This window comes from Theropithecus gelada, chromosome 9, assembly GCF_003255815.1.
Source record: "Theropithecus gelada isolate Dixy chromosome 9, Tgel_1.0, whole genome shotgun sequence".
Taxonomy (NCBI): Eukaryota; Metazoa; Chordata; class Mammalia; order Primates; family Cercopithecidae; genus Theropithecus; species Theropithecus gelada.
Window position 1 is genome coordinate 46,689,665 of NC_037677.1, and position 17,600 is coordinate 46,707,264.

The 17,600-nt window shown below is 51.7% G+C and overlaps 2 protein-coding genes across 3 annotated transcripts in view; one reads left to right on the forward strand and one right to left on the reverse strand.

Annotated features, from left to right (window-relative positions):
- Positions 1 to 17,600, reverse strand: part of LOC112631324 (anthrax toxin receptor-like) — a 724,187-nt gene that overhangs the window by 410,289 nt on the left and 296,298 nt on the right.
- SYT15 (synaptotagmin 15) lies at positions 185 to 12,192 on the forward strand. Of its 2 annotated transcripts, XM_025396266.1 has the most exons (8): positions 993 to 1,146; positions 2,128 to 2,332; positions 2,860 to 3,002; positions 3,864 to 4,159; positions 5,722 to 5,892; positions 6,485 to 6,605; positions 7,593 to 7,772; positions 9,619 to 12,192. In XM_025396266.1, the coding sequence occupies exons 1-8, from the start codon at positions 1,140 to 1,142 to the stop codon at positions 9,759 to 9,761; spliced, it is 1,266 nt and encodes a 421-aa protein (XP_025252051.1). In that variant the 5' UTR covers positions 993 to 1,139; the 3' UTR covers positions 9,762 to 12,192. The 2 variants fall into 2 exon arrangements, with proteins under 2 accessions (XP_025252050.1, XP_025252051.1); XM_025396265.1 differs by lacking the exon at positions 2,128 to 2,332 and having other exon boundaries at positions 185 to 1,146.

The following is a 17,600-nucleotide window of genomic DNA, read 5'->3' on the forward strand; positions in this document are numbered from 1 at the left end:
CTTTCGGTCCCCACTCAGACGCCTCGAGGTCTCAGACGCTCCCCACCAGAGCCTCCGCGGGGGAACCATAGGGGTGCGGCCAGGGCGCACCACAGGGTGACCAGAGAGGACGCGCAGCGACCTTACTCCCGCTTTTCCCGCAAGGCGCGTTCGCCATCCTGGACTGGTGGGCACGGGCCCTGCATTCTAAAAATCACCATAATAACAGGCGCTGGGGGTACAGAGGGGACCCAGGGGACGCTAGCCTCCATCCGATAACCACCGTAACAGGGGTTGGGCCTCCCCGCTCCTCCGCTCTAAGTGTTCCTTTCACACTTCGTAAGTCACCGGCAGGCCAACCGCCCTTACGAGAGACCCTCACAGACATGAACACAATTGAGAAAACTGAATCCAGAGTGCGGACGTTAAGTTGTCCCAAATCACAGGGCCGGAGAGTGAGGAGCCTGAGTTGGAACCCAGGAGCTTCTGGAACCCGCTCCAGAATCTTGCTCTCGACCTCTCGCGGTTTAGAGCGAACGGGTGAGCGAGCGCCGCATCCCTGCCCAAGGCCGTCAGGCGGACAGCGCTGGGGCCCGGGACCCGCGCGGACACTCCGCCCGGGGATCTGGGAAGGCTCCCTCGAGCCGGGGTTGGAGCTGCGCCTGGAGGGGCCTCGGCTTGCGGAGGATCTGGGAGGAAGGGGGCTCAGTCCTGGCCACCAGGTGTGAGGGGTCAGGCGCGGAGCCCTGTGTCAGACGCGGTGGTTGTAGCTCTGCTCTCTGGGATGGGGGTGGTCCTCTCACCCCACCCTGCCCCAAGCCGCAGGGAACCCCCGGCGCCCCTGGCACTGGTGCCCGGGACCCGCCCTGGCCGGAGCCCTGGGGTTTCCGGGAGCTCACGGTCGCCTCTGCGCCCCTCCACCTCCGGGCCTGGGCCTGGGCCTGGGCCAGGGCTGGGCTGGGGCGGGGCTGCGGCCTCGGGGCGCTGGGTCCCTGCCCCTGCTGTGCACTGCGCGGCTCCCCGCGCCGCAGCTAGGCACCAGCGCCACCACGGACCGCCCCCGCGCCCGCCCGACGGCGCCCCACTGCGCTTTAAGAGCCGCCCTGGCAGCCCAGCCCCAGCCGCCCAGACCGGAGAGACCAGCCTGCGGGAGCAACCCCATGGCGGGTAAGCGAGCCTCGCCCTCCCCAGCCCGGCCCCGGCCCCTCTGCGACCCATCCAGCACTTGCCTCCGCCCCGCGCTGGGGCGCATCGCCTGCCCTGCCCTGCCTCGGAGCGCTCTTGGAGGGGCGCTGGGATGGAGTGGAAGCTGAGGCCCGCTCCTCGCGGTCAGTTGCGGCTTAGGAGGTGTCGGGGGTCCAGCCTTCTCACCACCCCACCCAGTCCAGATCCCTGAGACCGGGATGCCCCGCGGCCGCACGTCACCCTAAGGGAGCCACCTTTTTGGCCCGCCCCAGGTCCCAGGGGTTGGAACCCAGCGTCTGAGCACCCCTGGGGCAAAGCCTCCTGGGTCCCCCAAATGAGGACATGTGAGGGCCAGCAACAAAGGGGCCTTGCCCCCTCCTCCTCCCCACCCCGTCCACCGCCTCCCACCAACTCCCCTAAGAGCATGCTCACCTTAATAGAGGGCTAGGGAAGGGAGCGGGTGTTAGAGAAGAGCCCAGCCTTGTAGCAGGTTCCAGGGCCCCAGAGGGTAGATGTCTGATTGCAGACCGGGAGGAAGGTACCTTTCAGGGCTTTCCTTTACCGACTGTGTCCACACCCCAGCTCCCCTCCTGACCCCAACAGGAGCCCAGGGGATATGGAGGTTCTGGTGAGGGCAGGTTTGATTTCTACTCGGAAGCGCAAGGAAATGGCTTCTTTAAGCCAGAATCCCAAGGGCAGGGCCAGCTGTTTTCCAAGGAAAACCAGAAGGTTCTGCCCAGGGCCCTGAGACCCTGGGGTAAACAGCTTCTCCTCTGAGAGCTGGCGGAACCCAGCCAGCAGCACCCCTCCTGGAACCCCTCCCCCGCAGACCTGCTCCTATCACTCCTGAGATCAAACCCACAGGCAGGGTTGCTGCCCCAGTTCTGCCCCAGCAGGCCAGAGCTGTGAGGGAGAGTGGCTTTCCCAGGCAGGCATCACAGCACTGGTGGTCTCTGCCCCCAGAGCAGCTGGCCCTGGTGATTGGGGGCACCATCGGGGGGTTGCTGCTGCTGCTGTTGATCGGGGCAAGCTGCTGTCTGTGGAGAAGGTTCTGTGCCACCCTCACCTATGAGGAGCTGCCTGGGACACCAGCCATGGCCAGCGCAGCCGCCTCCAGTGGGCAGCAGGACAGGCCCTGCCAGCCGCATGCTAGGACCCAACTGAGCAGGTGAGGCAGGATGTGGGGCCGAGTGGGCCCCTGGAATTTCCCTCAGGGTGGGGTCGAAAAGGAAAGTTCTGTTTATGGGGGTGCCTCTTCTGTGCTGCTTCGGTGCTGGGAGCTATCACAAAGAAACCCCAGAAACTTCACATCAGCTATTAGGCAGGCGTTATGAACTCCATGTTCCAGGTGAGGGAACTGAGGCTTGGTGCACATAAGCAACAGGTCCAGAGAACACGATTAGGAAGTGGCAGAACAGGAATTCAAACCCAGACTGGCTGACACTGTCAGGGGCTGTGTTCCTTCTCCAAATCCCACTGCTCTGTGTGTGTGTGTGTGTGTGTTGTGTGTGTGTGTGTGTTGTGTGTGTGTGTGTGTGTTGCCTGATATGGGCCCAGAAAATGGTGCCCTGTCCTCCTCCTGGCTCCCGATGGCTTTTCTTCCTCTAGCCCCTGGTGCTCAGCCGTGTTGGCTGAGCACTCTAAGACCACACCATTCACTTGCCACCTACATATTGTCTCCCTGACTCTGGACAGGCCACCAGATGTGCCATTCGTGGTGCCCCCTTCCCTTCAAGGCCGAGATTGGGTGCCCCTGCACAGCGGAGAGTGGACCCATGCCCCATGGGACTCCTGCCCGGCATCAGAGCTTCTGCCTTACACCCCCAGTGGCGGCCTTGGTGAGTGTCCCTGCCAGGGCTGCCCAGAGGTCAGGGTCTGCTCAGGTGGCCTCATCTGCTTTCACCAGCTTGGCTCCGGAACACAACCTGAACCAGCCAGGGATGACAGGGTTGCCCAGGGACCACTGCTTCTGGATGCTTTCATTTATGAAGTGCTTGCTGCACCCCATGAGGGTGAGATATGGCCTTGGGTGCTGATTTGGAGTGAGACCTCACCATGACTCTGGGGGGAAGGAATTATCACCCCATTTTACATAGTCACAAACAGGCTGTAAGCAACAGACTGGGATTGGAACCCAGGCATGCCGTGTACAGAACTTGTGCTGGCTCCCACTCTAGGGTGATGGGTTGGTTGAACAAGAGGACAGAATGGTAGGGGCTGCAAGCACAGCTTTCTGCCACCTCTTTGCCCTGAAGATCTACCAAAAGACCATCCCAGGAACCACCCAATAATCACCTTAGCCCTTCTAATTTGAAGAGGAAGAAGAAAGGCAATGCTTTATCACTGAGTCATGCCCTAGACACCATGAAAGGGGGCCAGGCCAGGTGATGGGCACTGTGTCCTTGAAACAGGTCCTGACCTCCAGGGATGGGGGCCAATCCCAGGAGGCAGGACTCTACTAGGATCCCCAGCCTGGCCATGCAATGCCTTCATGCTGAGAAGTTTCCTGGAGGAGCTGCACCGGAGAGAGGGGATGTGTTTAGCCTGGTGAGGAGAGTAGGGCAGATGTGGTCAGGCTAGCTGAGGCTCAGCAGAGAGGGATGGGCCAGGATGGGGTGGGTGCCCAGAACTTGCCACTGTCTGCCATGCCCCTGCCTTGCCTCCCTCTGGCCTGTCAGCCTTCCCATCCTCTGTTATAGGAGATGCATGTATGGTAGGGGCTATCAACCCAGAGCTGTACAAGTTCCCAGAGGACAAAAGTGAGACGGACTTTCCTGCCGGCTGCCTGGGGCGGCTGTGGTTCTCGGTGGAATACGAGCAGGAGGCTGAGCGGCTGCTGGTAGGCTTGATCAAGGCACGGCACCTGCAAGCCCCCTCGGAGACCTGCAGCCCCCTGGTGAAGCTCTACCTGCTGCCTGATGAGCGGCGCTTCCTCCAGTCCAAGACCAAACGCAAAACCTCCAACCCGCAGTTTGACGAGCACTTCATCTTCCAGGTACAGCCTCTGGAGAAGGCAGGGTCTGGTGCCCTCCGTGTTGCTGGGAAGGTGCAGACCTGCAGGAGAGCTGAGCCTCCTGTACCAGCCAGGGCCCTGCAGCCCCCGGGACCCTTGATGCCACCAGCTCTGCTTTACCTAGCTTGCTAGGTTAAGGCCTATCGGAGCCGATCCCTGATAGAGGGGCAGGGGAGAGACTTGGTGAGTAGTGACCAGAGGCCTGGGCTCCCCTGTCCTGACTGCCTGGAGGAGAGTGGGTGAAAACACAATTTTAGAGCAACTACTGAATGCCAGGCCCTGGCCTATGGGGCTCAGGGGAATTATCCCAAAGGCGTGGAGCAGTGTGGGGTTTCTGGCAAGTTTATCCAAGGAGGGCAAAAGACGGGCCTTAGCGTGAGTGCAGGAGCTTCCTGTGCTGTAAGAGGCCAGCGCGGGGGCCCAAGTACCCTCCCAGGGTAGGTGTGGTGCCTTGCTGCACTTTGGGCTGGCCGGCTCAGGCTCTGGAAGTGGAGAGGCTGTTGGGGCACCGAGCCAGTTTCACAGGGGCCTGGGAGCCTTAGCAGGTGACTGGGGGCCCTTGGGGAAGTAGCCATCGAGACCTGCCAAGAGGCCTTGGACAAACATGTTCTCAAGAGCTGGGTGGCAAGCTAGCCAAGAGGTGAGGTGCAGCCAGTCAGCTTTCAGGAGCAGTGTGACTGCTGAGGCCAGGGCCATCACTTGTGCCTTCCGCCCTGGCTGAGAGCTGGGAAGAGGGGTGCCCTCAGACCTGGTCCCGGGCCGTCTTTCTGAGACCAGGGCTGTGAGAATTCAGAGGTGAATCACTCTTCTCCAGACGTCAGAATCCAAGGCTGCAGCCTTGCTGACGTGCGACACGTCATGCTTGCAGGATAATTTTTCTTGGCTCATCACTTACCCACTCTATCTCGCCCCAACTCGATCCAGTCCCTCTGTGCCTCCAGAGGGAAGGGGGAAAGGGAGAAGGGGAAAGAGAAGAAAATCAATATTAATGGGCCATCTGCTGTAGGTCAGACACTGTGATTGGGGTTTTACAACCAGAGAGGAAGACCCATGACCCCCATTTCACAGGCGAGGAGGCCAAATCTCAGGGAGGGGAGGACTGGTATGCCCAGCTCTGACAGCAGAGACAGGCCAGTGCCCAGGGTCCTGTGCCTTTGCTACAGTGCTGGGTGGTGGGGGGGCCACACTCACCGTGCAGCCATGTCACTCAGTGCTCCGGTTAAACGGCAGATTCCAATTCATGGGTCTGGGCTGGGGCCCAAGATCCTGCATTTCTAACAGGGCTCCAGGTGGTGGTGGACGGACTCCGAGCTGCAGGTTCTCGGACCACACTTTGTGTAGCAAGGTCCTGGCACCTACCCCCACTTTCCAGGGGTACACAGCTCTGCTGCTAAGAAGGGTCCCCTGAAAATGCCTAGGTTTGGGGTGTGGGTCCCTAGTTGAGACACCCGTTCTCAAAAGCACCCATGTCCAGACTAACGAGTCACACCATCCCATCCCCTACCACCACTCCTCACCCTGGCCGGTGTCCTTGTCTCCCCTAGGTGTCCAGCAAGACCGTCACCCAGAGGGTGCTGAAGTTCTCCGTCTACCACGTGGACAGGCAGAGGAAGCACCAGCTCCTGGGCCAGGTGCTGTTCCCCTTGAAGAATGAGACCCTGGCGGGGGACTGCCGGCGTGTCATCTGGAGAGACCTGGAGGCCGAGAGCTTGGAGGTAAGGTCGAGGTTACTATGCCTGTGCCACTGAGCATCAGCCGGCAGGTGTGCACAGGGTCCAGCACCTGCTGGCAGCGTCAGCCCTCAGCATCCCGCACACCACCCTATAACAGTGACTCAGGGAGGAGGGCCTAGGCCCTGAGCAGCATGGGACAGAGGGGAACAGACCTGCCCCTGGGCAGGGAGGGGCTGCTTGAGGTCCTGTTGTCACACTGGCCATCAGACTCCCTGGAGCAACCTGAAATATCCACATTGGGATTCCCATCTAGGTCAGACAGCTGTGAGAGGTGACAGCACAAATGGTCCAGCCCAGGGAAATGTTTCCCCCAGCCCACCACCCCCGGGAAGGCCCCAGCTGGCTCAGACCTGGGTGTGACTCCTTAGCTCTGGTCCACAGGACTGCACAAGCCCCTTAAACTCTCCAGACCACAGTTGCCCCGTCCTTAAAATGGCAGTGGAATTCAAAGGGGACCATGTGAGTGTGTCGCATGGACGGCTGGGAGGAAGCGGGAAGCTCTCTGGGGGCTCTCTGACCCCTTCAGCACCTGCCGGAGTAACAGCGTGGGGTGCTTCCACCTTGGCCTCCCCAGCCCCCCTCGGAGTTTGGCGACCTCCAGTTCTGCCTCAGCTACAACGACTACCTGAGCCGCCTGACGGTGGTTGTGCTGCGTGCCAAGGGCCTCCGGCTCCAGGAGGACAGAGGCATTGTCAGTGAGTTCCTCCCTTTCCTCCTGGGGAAGGTCCCGCCCACTGAGCTTACAGCCCGGGGCTACAGTCCAACCTCCCCCCCTGACCATCCAGTTTCTGCTTGCATACACCCTATCACGGAGTGCTCACTACCTCACAAGACATGCTCTCCCTCAGTAGACAGTTCTGGTGCAGGAAGCCTCTTCCTATGTTGAACCCAAAGCTACATCTCCTCGGCCTTCCCCACTAAGCGTTCTAACCCAACCACAATACCAGGCCCTGCCCCTGCTGTTTCCTGAGGCAGCGTCTTGGCTCTTTGAACTGTCATGTCTGCCTCCACCTCCACCTTCCCATCAGCTACGTGAGTCCAGTTCCTCCAGGGTGAGGCCCGCACCTCCCTCCCCGCAGGGGAAGGGCCCCCGACTCCATGGGCACTGATGCTTGGCCTCCCAGAAAACAGGAGCTGCAGGAGGGGAGGCCTTGGCTCACCCCACACATCCCACCCCATTTGGGCTCACCCCACACATCCCACGCACCCCAGTGAGGTGGTGGCGATCAGTCACCTGTTTGTGTTCACGTCTGGGGTCACCGTAAGCCAGGCAGGATCCAGACCTTCCACTGTGACTCTGACCCTCACCCACCAAACCTTAACTCTCTGTACAAGGTGTTTAAGGGGCCCCAGGGAGCCTGGGGACCCAGTGAGCAGCACCCCAACAGGGAGGGACAGGCATGTGGTGCCAGGCTCTGGTAAACCAGGGCCTGCCGGAGCCGTGGGTACTTTCTTGATGCAAAGAGGAAGGAAAAGGAAGGGAGTGGAGCCCCGCCTAGGCTGCAGGGCAGTGCACTCAGCCGGCTTCCTCTGGTCACGCCCGCGGGGCCGCAGCACTGTGTGAGGGGTGGGGCCCTGGCACCTAGCTTGGGCACGTGGTGCCCTCCTTGCCGGACCTCCCACAGGCAGAGACTCGGCTCCCGCCCGCCTCTGCCAGCCCACTAGTGCTCACTGTTCCCCAGGTGTGTTTGTCAAAGTGTCTCTGATGAACCACAACAAGTTTGTCAAGTGCAAGAAGACTTCAGCTGTGCTGGGCTCCATCAATCCTGTGTACAATGAGACCTTCAGCTTCAAGGCCGATGCCACCGAGCTGGATACCGCTAGCCTCAGCCTGACCGTGGTGCAGAACACGGAAGGGGACAGTAAGACCGCACCCCACCCCGGGCTGCTGGGACGGGGACCACAAGGGGCTGCTGAGTGTTCAGGCAGAGGAAATGCCTCCTGTCCTGACCTCGGAAGGAGCTGTACGTGCTCCCTCCCTGGTTAAGGAAAGTAGTGCTCAGAGAGGCTGAAATACTTGCCCAAGGACACACAGCTTGCCAGCAGGAGGCCTGGGTTTCATGCCCAGCTTTAGTTCGGTTGAGCTTTGTCTGTGGCACCCTAGAAACAGGTTAACATGGTGGCTTACGTCTGTAATCCCAGCACCTTGGGAGGCCAAGGCGGGTGGATCACTTGAGCTCTGGAGTTCAAGACCAGCCTGGCCAACACGGTGAAACTCCTGTCTCTACTAAAAATACAGTAATTAGCTGGGCATGGTGGCACGTGCTTGTAATCCCAGCCACTTGGGAGGCTGAGGCGGGAGGATCTCTTGAACCCAGGAGGCGAGGCTGCTGAATCTGTCAAAAAAAAAAAAAAAAAAAAAAGGACCGGGCACAGTGGCTCACGCCTGTAATCCCAGCCCTCTGGGAGGTCGAGGTAGGCGGATCACGAGGTCAGGAGATCGAGACCATCCTGGCTAACACGGTGAAACCCCGTCTCTACTAAAAATACAAAAAATTAGCTAGGCGTGGTGGCAGGTGCCTGTAGTCCCAGCTACTCGGGAGGCTAAGGCAGGGAAATGGCATGAACCCGGGAGGCAGAGGTTTCAGTGAGCCAAGATACACCACTGCACTCCAGCCTGGGCGACAGAATGAGACTCCGTCTCAAAAAAAGAAAGAAAGAGGTTGGCTGGACACGGTGGTGCACGCCTATAATTCTAGCACTTTGGGAGACTGAGACGGGTGGATCACGAAGTTAAGAGATCAAGACCATTCTGGCCAACATGGCAAAATTCCGTCTCTACTAAAAATACAAAAGTTAGCTGGGTGTGGTGGTGCATGCCTACAGTCCCACCTACTCGGGAGGCTGAGGCAGGAGAATCGCTTAAACCCGTGAGGCAGAGGTTTCAGTGAGCTGAGATTGTGCCACTGCACTCCAGCCTGTTGACAGAGCGAGACTCTGTCAAAAAGAAAAAAGAAAAGAAAAGAAAAGAAAAGAAAAGAAAAGAAAAGAAAAGAAAAGAAAAGAAAAGAAAAGAAAAGGAAAAGAAAAGGAAAGGAAAGAAAAGAAAAGGAAAGGAAAAAAGAAAGAGGTTAAGCAATGGCCTCTGCTGCCCCCTCCTGGAGCAAATCACCCGAGAGAGTGGGAGGGAGCAGGGCTGCCACTAGCCCAGGGACCTGGTGCTCTGAGCTTCCTCGTGCCCTCTAGATGAGCCTTTGGGGTTCTGGGAGAGTTCTGTCAGCCAGCTCTCCCACACTACCCCACACCGCAGCATCCACTGCCACTCTGGGGAAACAGAGCCATCAGGCCACGGCTGGCCAAATGGCCTGGACTTAAGACCCTTCTCCATGGTGGCCAGTGAACGTTACTGCTGAACGTACTTACTCTCTGACGGCCGGCTGAGGCCTTCTTTCTAGAGGGGCTCTTTCCTCCCTCAGTTCTTTGGCATAAGGTAGAGTTAATATGGCCCTACAGAAGGGTGTGGGCCAGAGCTGGTGGCCCTCAAAGAGAGAGTCTCTTTCAGGGCTCTCCTTCCTCCCAATCTCCCAGGGGGAGAAGCAGCCCTTCCAGCAGCAGAGCAAAGGCAGGGCCCCTTTGGGGGCTGTCAGCTCCCACTCAGAGAGGAGGGAAGTTACTACTTCCTCCTGGGGAGGAGGAGGGAGGAAGGGAGGTCACTGGGGACGTGACTTCTGTGCTCAGGAACACACCGGTGCTCTCCCTCCCCTGCAGAGAGCCAGCAGCTGGGCCGAGTGGTGGTGGGCCCCTACATGTACACCCGTGGCAGAGAGCTGGAGCACTGGGACGAGATGCTCAGCAAGCCCAAGGAGCTGGTGAAGCGCTGGCACGCGCTCTGCCGCATCACGGAGCCGTGACCCTTCGCCCAGCACCGCGGTTCCGCTTTGGGAGCCGACCGTCCTCGCAGTTGCACGTGACGGTCACAGCCACAAGCATGGATGTTTCATCCAACAGCTCCCTGAGCTGCCAGGCCAGCCCGAGCCAGGAGAACGTGAGTGCTGATGTGCAGGAGAGAAGAGGGGACAAAGAAGCCCCAGCCCAGTCAGCAGCTCTGGCCATACAGCCTTCCAACACACTCCCTCCTCCTTACCCACAGGGCTGCCTGGGTTCAGAATCCCGGCTCCTGGTCCTCACAGCCCTAATTTGGACCAGAATCTCAGGTGCTCAGAAGAAAGATCCTGTTTAGGGATGACCCAGCTCTACCTGCTGAATGGATGTGCAGGGTAAACTTGGGTGCCTCCATCAGGAAAAGCTGATGATGTGTTCATGCAGCCGATGACCCTCGCTGCTCTTTCAGCCAGGGTTTCTCTGCCTTCTGCCCAGCAGAAAAAACATACTGCTATGGGGAAAATCACAGGGAGAGCGCTGTGAGCAGCACGCTCAGGCACCAAGTGTCTACATGGCTCACTGTGCTGGGTGAGGGCCTCCCCAAGCATTAGGTCCTCCACGGGGCTGTGTCAAATGCCCTACCACATTGTGTCAAGTCTGCCCGTGGCCCACCCTCCCCACAGTCCAAAACCACACAGCCCTGGTTCTCCAGCTGTTCTGCTGCTGTTTCTACGCTCTCCCTGATTAACAGCCTTCAGTTCCTGGGCTCTCCCTTTGCGCAGGAAATGGTGAAAGCATGTGGCTATGGTATAGCCCACAGGGCTGAGATTGTTGTGTTGCAGTATTGATGTAAAATTTGTTAAGAAGGAAGTACCCATAAATGACTCCCATCAATTCCCCAGAAGTTGCACTCAAGCTAGTGGGCAGCCCTTGTGCTTGTCACAGTTACCGTAACAGGCAGTGTGTATTTGCACCTGGCACTGTGCAGCCTGCATGTCAACACGTTGTTTTGCATAACTGGAACAGAACATGGAACCAGTATCTCTTTCTCTTTTTTCCTTCTTTTTCTTTTTTTATTTTATTTTTTTGAGATGGGGTTTCCCTCTTGTCACCCAGGCTGGAGTGCAATGGCGTGATCTCCGCTCACTGCAACCTCTGCCTCCCAGGTTCAAGTGATTCTCCTGCCTCAGCCTCCCAAGTAGCTGGGATTACTGGTGCCCGCCACCATGCCTGGCTAATTTTTTTATTTTTAGTAGAGACGGAATTTTACCATGTTGGCCAGGCTGGTCTCAAATTCCCGCCCTCAGGTGATCCACCCACCTCACCTCCTAAAGTGCTGGGATTATAGGCTTGAGTCACTGCACCCAGCCTGACAGTATCGTTTTCTTACGCAGTGAAACAACTTTAGCAAAAGAGGCAATGAATGTTATACTGAGTTTGTACCTTTTTAACTCCACCTCCAGTTTCTGTCAATCTACAAATACAAGAGTCGCCTGGCAGTGGTTCATATGGACAGAATATCTTGTGTTTGCTTTTCGTCACTTATTTCACTTGCACATTTTCTTTCTTTTTTCTTTTTTTTTTTTTTTTTTTTTTTTTTTTTTTTGAGATGGAGTCTCACTCTGTTGCCCAAGCTGGAATGCAGTGGCACAATCTAGGCTCACTGCAAGCTCCGCCTCCCAGGTTTCCTTACATAATTCTCCTGCCTCAGCCTCCCAAGTAGCTGGGACTACAGGGGTCCACCACCATGCCCGGCTAATTTTTTATATTTTTAAGTAGAGATGGGGTTTCACTACGTTAGCCAGGAAGGTCTCGATCTCCTGACCTCATGATCCACCCACCTTGGCCTCCCAAAGTGCTGGGATTACAGGCGTAAACCACCATGCTCAGCCCACTTGCACATTTTCGAAGTAGTCCACAAAGCTGTAGTTTCTAATAGCTTCATAGCACACACATAATAGGGGTTCTCTGTATGTTTACAGAGCAGGCTACTACAGTGGAACTGTTTCTGTTTCATCTGACATCCCAATAGATGCCAGCCACCCCCACATTCCAAGTTGAGATTTCTGACTAGCAGTGACTTTTCTAGGGCCCACTTGGAAAAGTTGATAAGTATCCTTTTCTGCAGGACAGAGTAGACTGGTATCTCTGACTCATCCCTGAAAAATCTAAATGGCAAGAGACTGGCAGGCTCCCTGCTCTGAGGGGGAGGAGGTTGTTGTTTGGGCTGTTCTCTACAGACATAGTCAGAGCAAAAAGCATATGCGTACTTCCCGTGGACCAGAGAGACCTGGCCTGGGTTGTTTCAAATCCTGTCCACAAGGCAACTCCAGAAGAAAGAAGCCCTTTACAGTTTCATAAAACACTTTAGAATCAGCTAGTCAATTTCCACAAAATAAAGTGCTAGAATTTGATTGGATTTAATTGATTATGTAGAACAGTTTGGGGGCCATTTGACATGGTTAAAATCTTCAATCTTCCTATTCACTAACATGGTATATCTCTTCACTTCTTTAAGTCTTTTGTATATTTCTTAGAACTATTTTTATGGTTTTCAGTAAAGTGTTCTTGCACATCCTTCAATAGATCTATTCTTAGGCATTTTATATTTGTTTATGGCTAGTATCTACAGATTCTGTTGCTACAAAACTATGTTGACCTTGTTATCCAGTGAGTGGCCTTGTGTAATTCATTTAAATTACAATAATTGGCAGATTATTTTTGTATAATCACGTCATCTGTGAATGACAGTTTTATTTCTTCCTTTCTTAATCTGTATGCCTTATTTATCTCTTGCCAAACTGCAGTGGCTGAGCAATAGGACAACAAAAAGAAATAAAAGGGATCCGGATCATAAAGGAAGAAGTAAAACGATATCTGCACATGACATAATCTTGTCTATGGAAAATCTTAAGGAATCCACACACAAAAAACTAGAGCTGATAAATTCAGCAAGGTTGCAAGATTTAAAATTGGTATACAAATTGCAGTGGCTAGGACCTCCAGCAAATGCTGACTATAAGTAGTGATAGTGGATATTATTCTTGTCTCATCCTCAATCTCAGGGGTGCTGGGTGGGGCATGGGGAGAGTTGTCAATATTCACCATGAAGTTTGATAGTTGCTATAGGATTTTTAATATACTTATGAACATATATTCTCAAGCTGTTAAAAAGATTTTTTTAAAAAATCACAAATGAGGTTAAATTTCTCTCAAATACTTATTTTGCACGTTTTGAAATAATTTTATTTTTCTCCTTTATTCTTTGGAAGTGATGACTTATACTAATTGACTGTTGAATGTCAAACCAAACGTACATTCTTGTAATAGAAACCAGCAGGGTATGTATGCGTTTGTGTGTATATGCAGTTTTATACACATAAACACAATAATAGTTGGACTTATTTATTTAAAATTTAGATTTATTAGAGGGAACATGACCATAAAATAAAATAAAATTTAGGTTTAAGTTGGGCACAGTGGCTCACATCTATTATCCCAGCATTTTGGAAGGCCAAGGCAAGTAAATTACCCGAGCTCAGGAATTTGAGACCAACGTGGTGAAACTCGGTCTCTACAAAAACCACAAAAATTAGCCAGGTGTGGTGTCACACGCCTGCTGTCCCAGCTACTTGGAGGGCTGGGGCAGGAGTATTGCTTAAGCCCAGGAGGTTAAGGCTGAAGTGAGTCATGTTCATGCCACTGCACTCCAGCCTGGATAACAAAGCGAGACTCTGTCTCCAAAAATAAAATAAGTAAATAAATAAATACATAAAATTTAGATTAACTTGCTGTTATATTTCTCAGGATTTTTGCAGCTATGTTTATGACAGACTTTCCTATAATATTCTTATCATAATGTTCCTGCACTTGAAAGAATGTGCAATTCTGCAGTGGTGTGCAGGTGTTACACGTATTTCAACTGGGCCAAGTTTGTTAATCAGGTTGGTCAAATTATCTACATCTTTACTGACATTTTTGTCTGTTTTCCTGTAAATTACTGAGAGATGCTAAAGCCTGCCACTATTATTATGAATTTGTTTATTTCTCCTTTGAGTTTTGTTAATTTTTGTTTTATGCATTTGGAGGCTGTGTTATTAGGCTCATACCCATTTAAAATTGACATTTTCTGGTAGAGTGAACCCTTTATTATGTGAAATGGCTTTTTCTACCACTCACAATGGTATTTTTTTCACTTTTCCCCTTATTTTTGAATTTTTGATGTTCTTATAATGATATCATGTCTCTTGAATACAGTTATTTTAATCAAGTCTGTCAATTTTTATCTTTTGTGGATTTTGTGAATTTACATTTATTGTAATTACTGATATAGCTGTGTTCATAAATACCATCTATTTGTTTCCATTTGTCTTACCCATTTTTGTTTTTATTTTTTTCTTTTGTATTGTTTTCTTTCAGATTTTTTTTTAAATTCCATTTCCCCCTTACCACTGGTTGCTACTTACACATTCTTTTACAATTTCTTTAGTGGTTTCCTCCACAGATTACAACTTCTGTACATTATTATAATCTAATACAAATTTTACTTTTTATTGTTTCCCAGACAAAACTATGACCTCACAATACTCAATCTGTATTTACCTCCATTCTACTCTTGCATGTGTGTTATTATTACTCATTTTAATTCCACATATATTTTACACCTAACGAGACATTATTATTATTGCTATGTGCAGTCAATATTTATTTGTATTCACCCATATATTCACTCTGTTGTTTATTATTTCCTGCATTTCTGTGAGTCTATCATAGATCAGTTTTCTTCTACCTGAAGAATTCCCTTTAGTATTTTTTGTGTATGCACATCTGCTGGCAGCAAATTTTCTCAGGTGTTTTTGTTTGCTTATTTTTGAGACAGGGTCTCACTCTGTCGCCCAGGCTGGAGTGCAGTGGTGTGATCACGACTCACTGTAGCCTCAACCTCCTAGGTTCAAGCAGTCCTCCCACCTCAGTCTCCCGAGTAGCTGGGACTACAGGCAGGCACCACCACACCTGGCTAATTTTTTTTGTACTTTTTGTAGTGAAGGGATTTCACCATGTTGCTCAGGCTGGTCTCAAACTCCTGAGCTCAAACAATCTGCCTGATTTGACCTCCCAAAGGGCTGGGATTACAGGCCACCTCACCCTGCCTTTCTCAGTTTTTGAATAGGAACGTCTATTTCCGATTCATTTTTAAGGATATTTTGTGAATATAGGATTACAGGTTGACACTTTTTTCTTTCAGGAACTTCAGAACGGCACTCCATTATCTTCTCACTTCCATCATTTCTGTTGACAAGTGATTTTCAGTGCTATTGTTTCTCCTTTGAGAGTAATGTGTCAGTAATGTGCCCTGGCTCACGCCTGTCATCCCAGCACCCTTGAGCCCAAGAGTTCAAAACCAGCCCAGGCAACAGAACAAGACTCCCATCCCGCTCTATAGAAGAAAAAGAAAGGAGGGAGGGAGGAAGGAAGGAAAAAGAGAAAGGGAGAGAGGGGAAAAGAAAAAAGGAAAGAAGAAATGTGTCCCTCCTACCCACCTCTAACTGCTTTTAATGTTTTCTCCTTGTCTTTCGTTTTCAGCAATTTAAGTATAGTGTGCCTGGGCCGGGTGCAGTGGCTCACACCTATAATCCCAGCACTTTGGGAGGCCAAGGCCAGTGGAACACCTGAGATCAGGAGTTCGAGACCAACCTGGCCAACATGGTGAAACCCTGTCTCTACTAAAAAATCCAAAAATTAGCCAGGCATGGTGGTGTGTGCTTGTAATTCCAGCTACTCGGGAGACTGAGGCAGGAGAATCACTTGAACTTGGGGAGGCAGAGGTTGCAGTGAGCTGAGATGGCGCACCACCGTACTCCAGCCTGGGCAACAAAGAAAGACTCCTCCTCAAAAAAAAAAAAAAAAAAAAAAAAAGTATAGTGTGGCTGGATGCAGTTTTGTTTTTATTTATCCTGCTTGGGGATCATAAAGCTTTATCAGTTTTGGAAAATTCTCAACCTATATTTATTTAACTGTTACCTCTGCCCCATCTTCCCCCCTTCTTTTTCTAAGACTCCAATTACATATATGTTAGATCTGTTCGCCTCTTCCCACAAGTATCTTATGTTCTTTGCTGTATTTTCCATACTCTTTGTCTCTGTTCTTCAGCTTAGAGTTTTTATTCTGTCCTATATTACAGTTTAAAGAATGTCCCTTCTGCCAAGTCTAACTGTAGTTAACCCATATGCTAAGTAGTTAATTTCAATTATTGTATTTTTAAGTTTTAAATTTCCATTTCATTCTTTCTTATAGATTCTAGTTCTTTGATGAAAGTCTCTATTCCATCCATCAAGTCTGTGTCTGATAACACCAATATCTGGGTCATTAGTGGCTCCATTCTGTTGTGTATGTTTTCCCCTCGTTCCTGTTTTGTTGTGTGATTGATCATTTACTGTTGAATGCTAACCATTATAATAAATTTTAGTGGCACCAGGAAACATTATCTGAAAACAGTGTCTTTCTCCAGGGAGGGTTTACCATGTCATATGATAGACGGGGTGGGAAGATTTTACCTTCATCCGATGGTCCTGAACTGACTAGAGTCTACGTCGCGGTTTTTGGAAGGCTCCATCTCCACCTCTGGTTTGCCCGTCTGTCTAGAGTGTGGTCTTCCAAAGATTCCAGCTGAGTGTCTGATGTGATTATTAGGCTTCTTTTCCTTGGTGGGTCCTGAACTCCAATTTTTATCCCATTAATATGCCACTGCCAAAACCTGCTACCTTTCATAGCCTTGCTGCATAGCTTAACTCAGCAGATGCCTCAAGGGGAAAGTGTTCCTTTTCTGTGTCTCCCTTCTATATGGTATCTTGGCCCCTCCAGTTCTTGCTGCATTGACAACCCCAGTCTCCATTTCTTGTCTCTCTAGCACTGGACTCTGCTGCCTTTGCTGCCTCTTAGCTATGGCCGTCTGCCCAAATGCTTGGCCTCTTAGCTAAAATCAGCACATTTCCTGAAGGGAAAAGTAGTTCACAGAGGGCCAAGTCACCTCCTTGTGTTTTCCTTCTTTTGAGATTGTGGCCCTTCAAATTCTTGTTAACTGCGAAGCTTTCCAAAAACTTTTAAAAAAGATTTTCTGTGTTTTATTCAGCTTTTCCAGTTATTCTTGGCATGAGCGTTGGTCTGCCTCAAGCAGAAAAAAAATTCTTTTCTCAGAGAAAGGATTCTCGGCAGAGAGTGATTGTATACAGGGAATGGGATTAAACAATTCTTGGGAAGGCTGGTGAAGCCAACAAGGGAACAGTTACTTGTATCAGTATACTATTTTTTGCTATAATGGTGCATAACAACTAATCACAACATGTCAATGCCATACTTAAATGAGCACTCATTTCTAACACATCTGTGGGTTGACTGGAGGTGGTCTGATCTAGGGTAGGTAACTCACTTTTTTTTTTTTTTTTTTTTTTTTTGTAGACAGAGTTTCACTCTTGTTGCCCAGGCTGGAGTGCAATGGCACAATCTCAGCTCACTGCAACCTCTGCCTCCCAGGTTCAAGTGATGCTCCTGCCTCAGCCTCCCGAGTAGCTGGGACTACAGGCCTGTGCTACCACGCCCGGCTAATTTTGTCTTTCTTTCCTTTCTTTCCTTTCTTTCTTGAGATGGAGTTTTACTCTTGTTGCCTAGGCTGGAGTGCAATGGCGCGATCTTGGCTCACTGCAACCTCTGCCTCCTGGGTTCAAGTGATTCTCCTGCCTCAGCCTCCCAAGTAGCTGGGATTACAGGCATGTGTCACCACGCTCGGCTACTTTTGTATTTTTAGTAGAAACGGGGTTTCTCTATGTTGGCCAGGCTGGTCTCGAACTCCCGACCTCAGGTGATCTGCCTGC

Excerpts from the sequence above, each read along its gene's own strand:
- SYT15 (XM_025396265.1), top strand. The coding sequence starts at position 764 with ATGGGGGTGGTCCTCTCACCCCACCCTGCCCCAAGCCGCAGGGAACCC. Across the intron at positions 4,160-5,721 it reads ACGAGCACTTCATCTTCCAG|GTGTCCAGCAAGACCGTCAC; the intron begins GTACAGCCTCTG and ends TGTCTCCCCTAG. Across the intron at positions 7,773-9,618 it reads GCAGAACACGGAAGGGGACA|AGAGCCAGCAGCTGGGCCGA; the intron begins GTAAGACCGCAC and ends CCTCCCCTGCAG.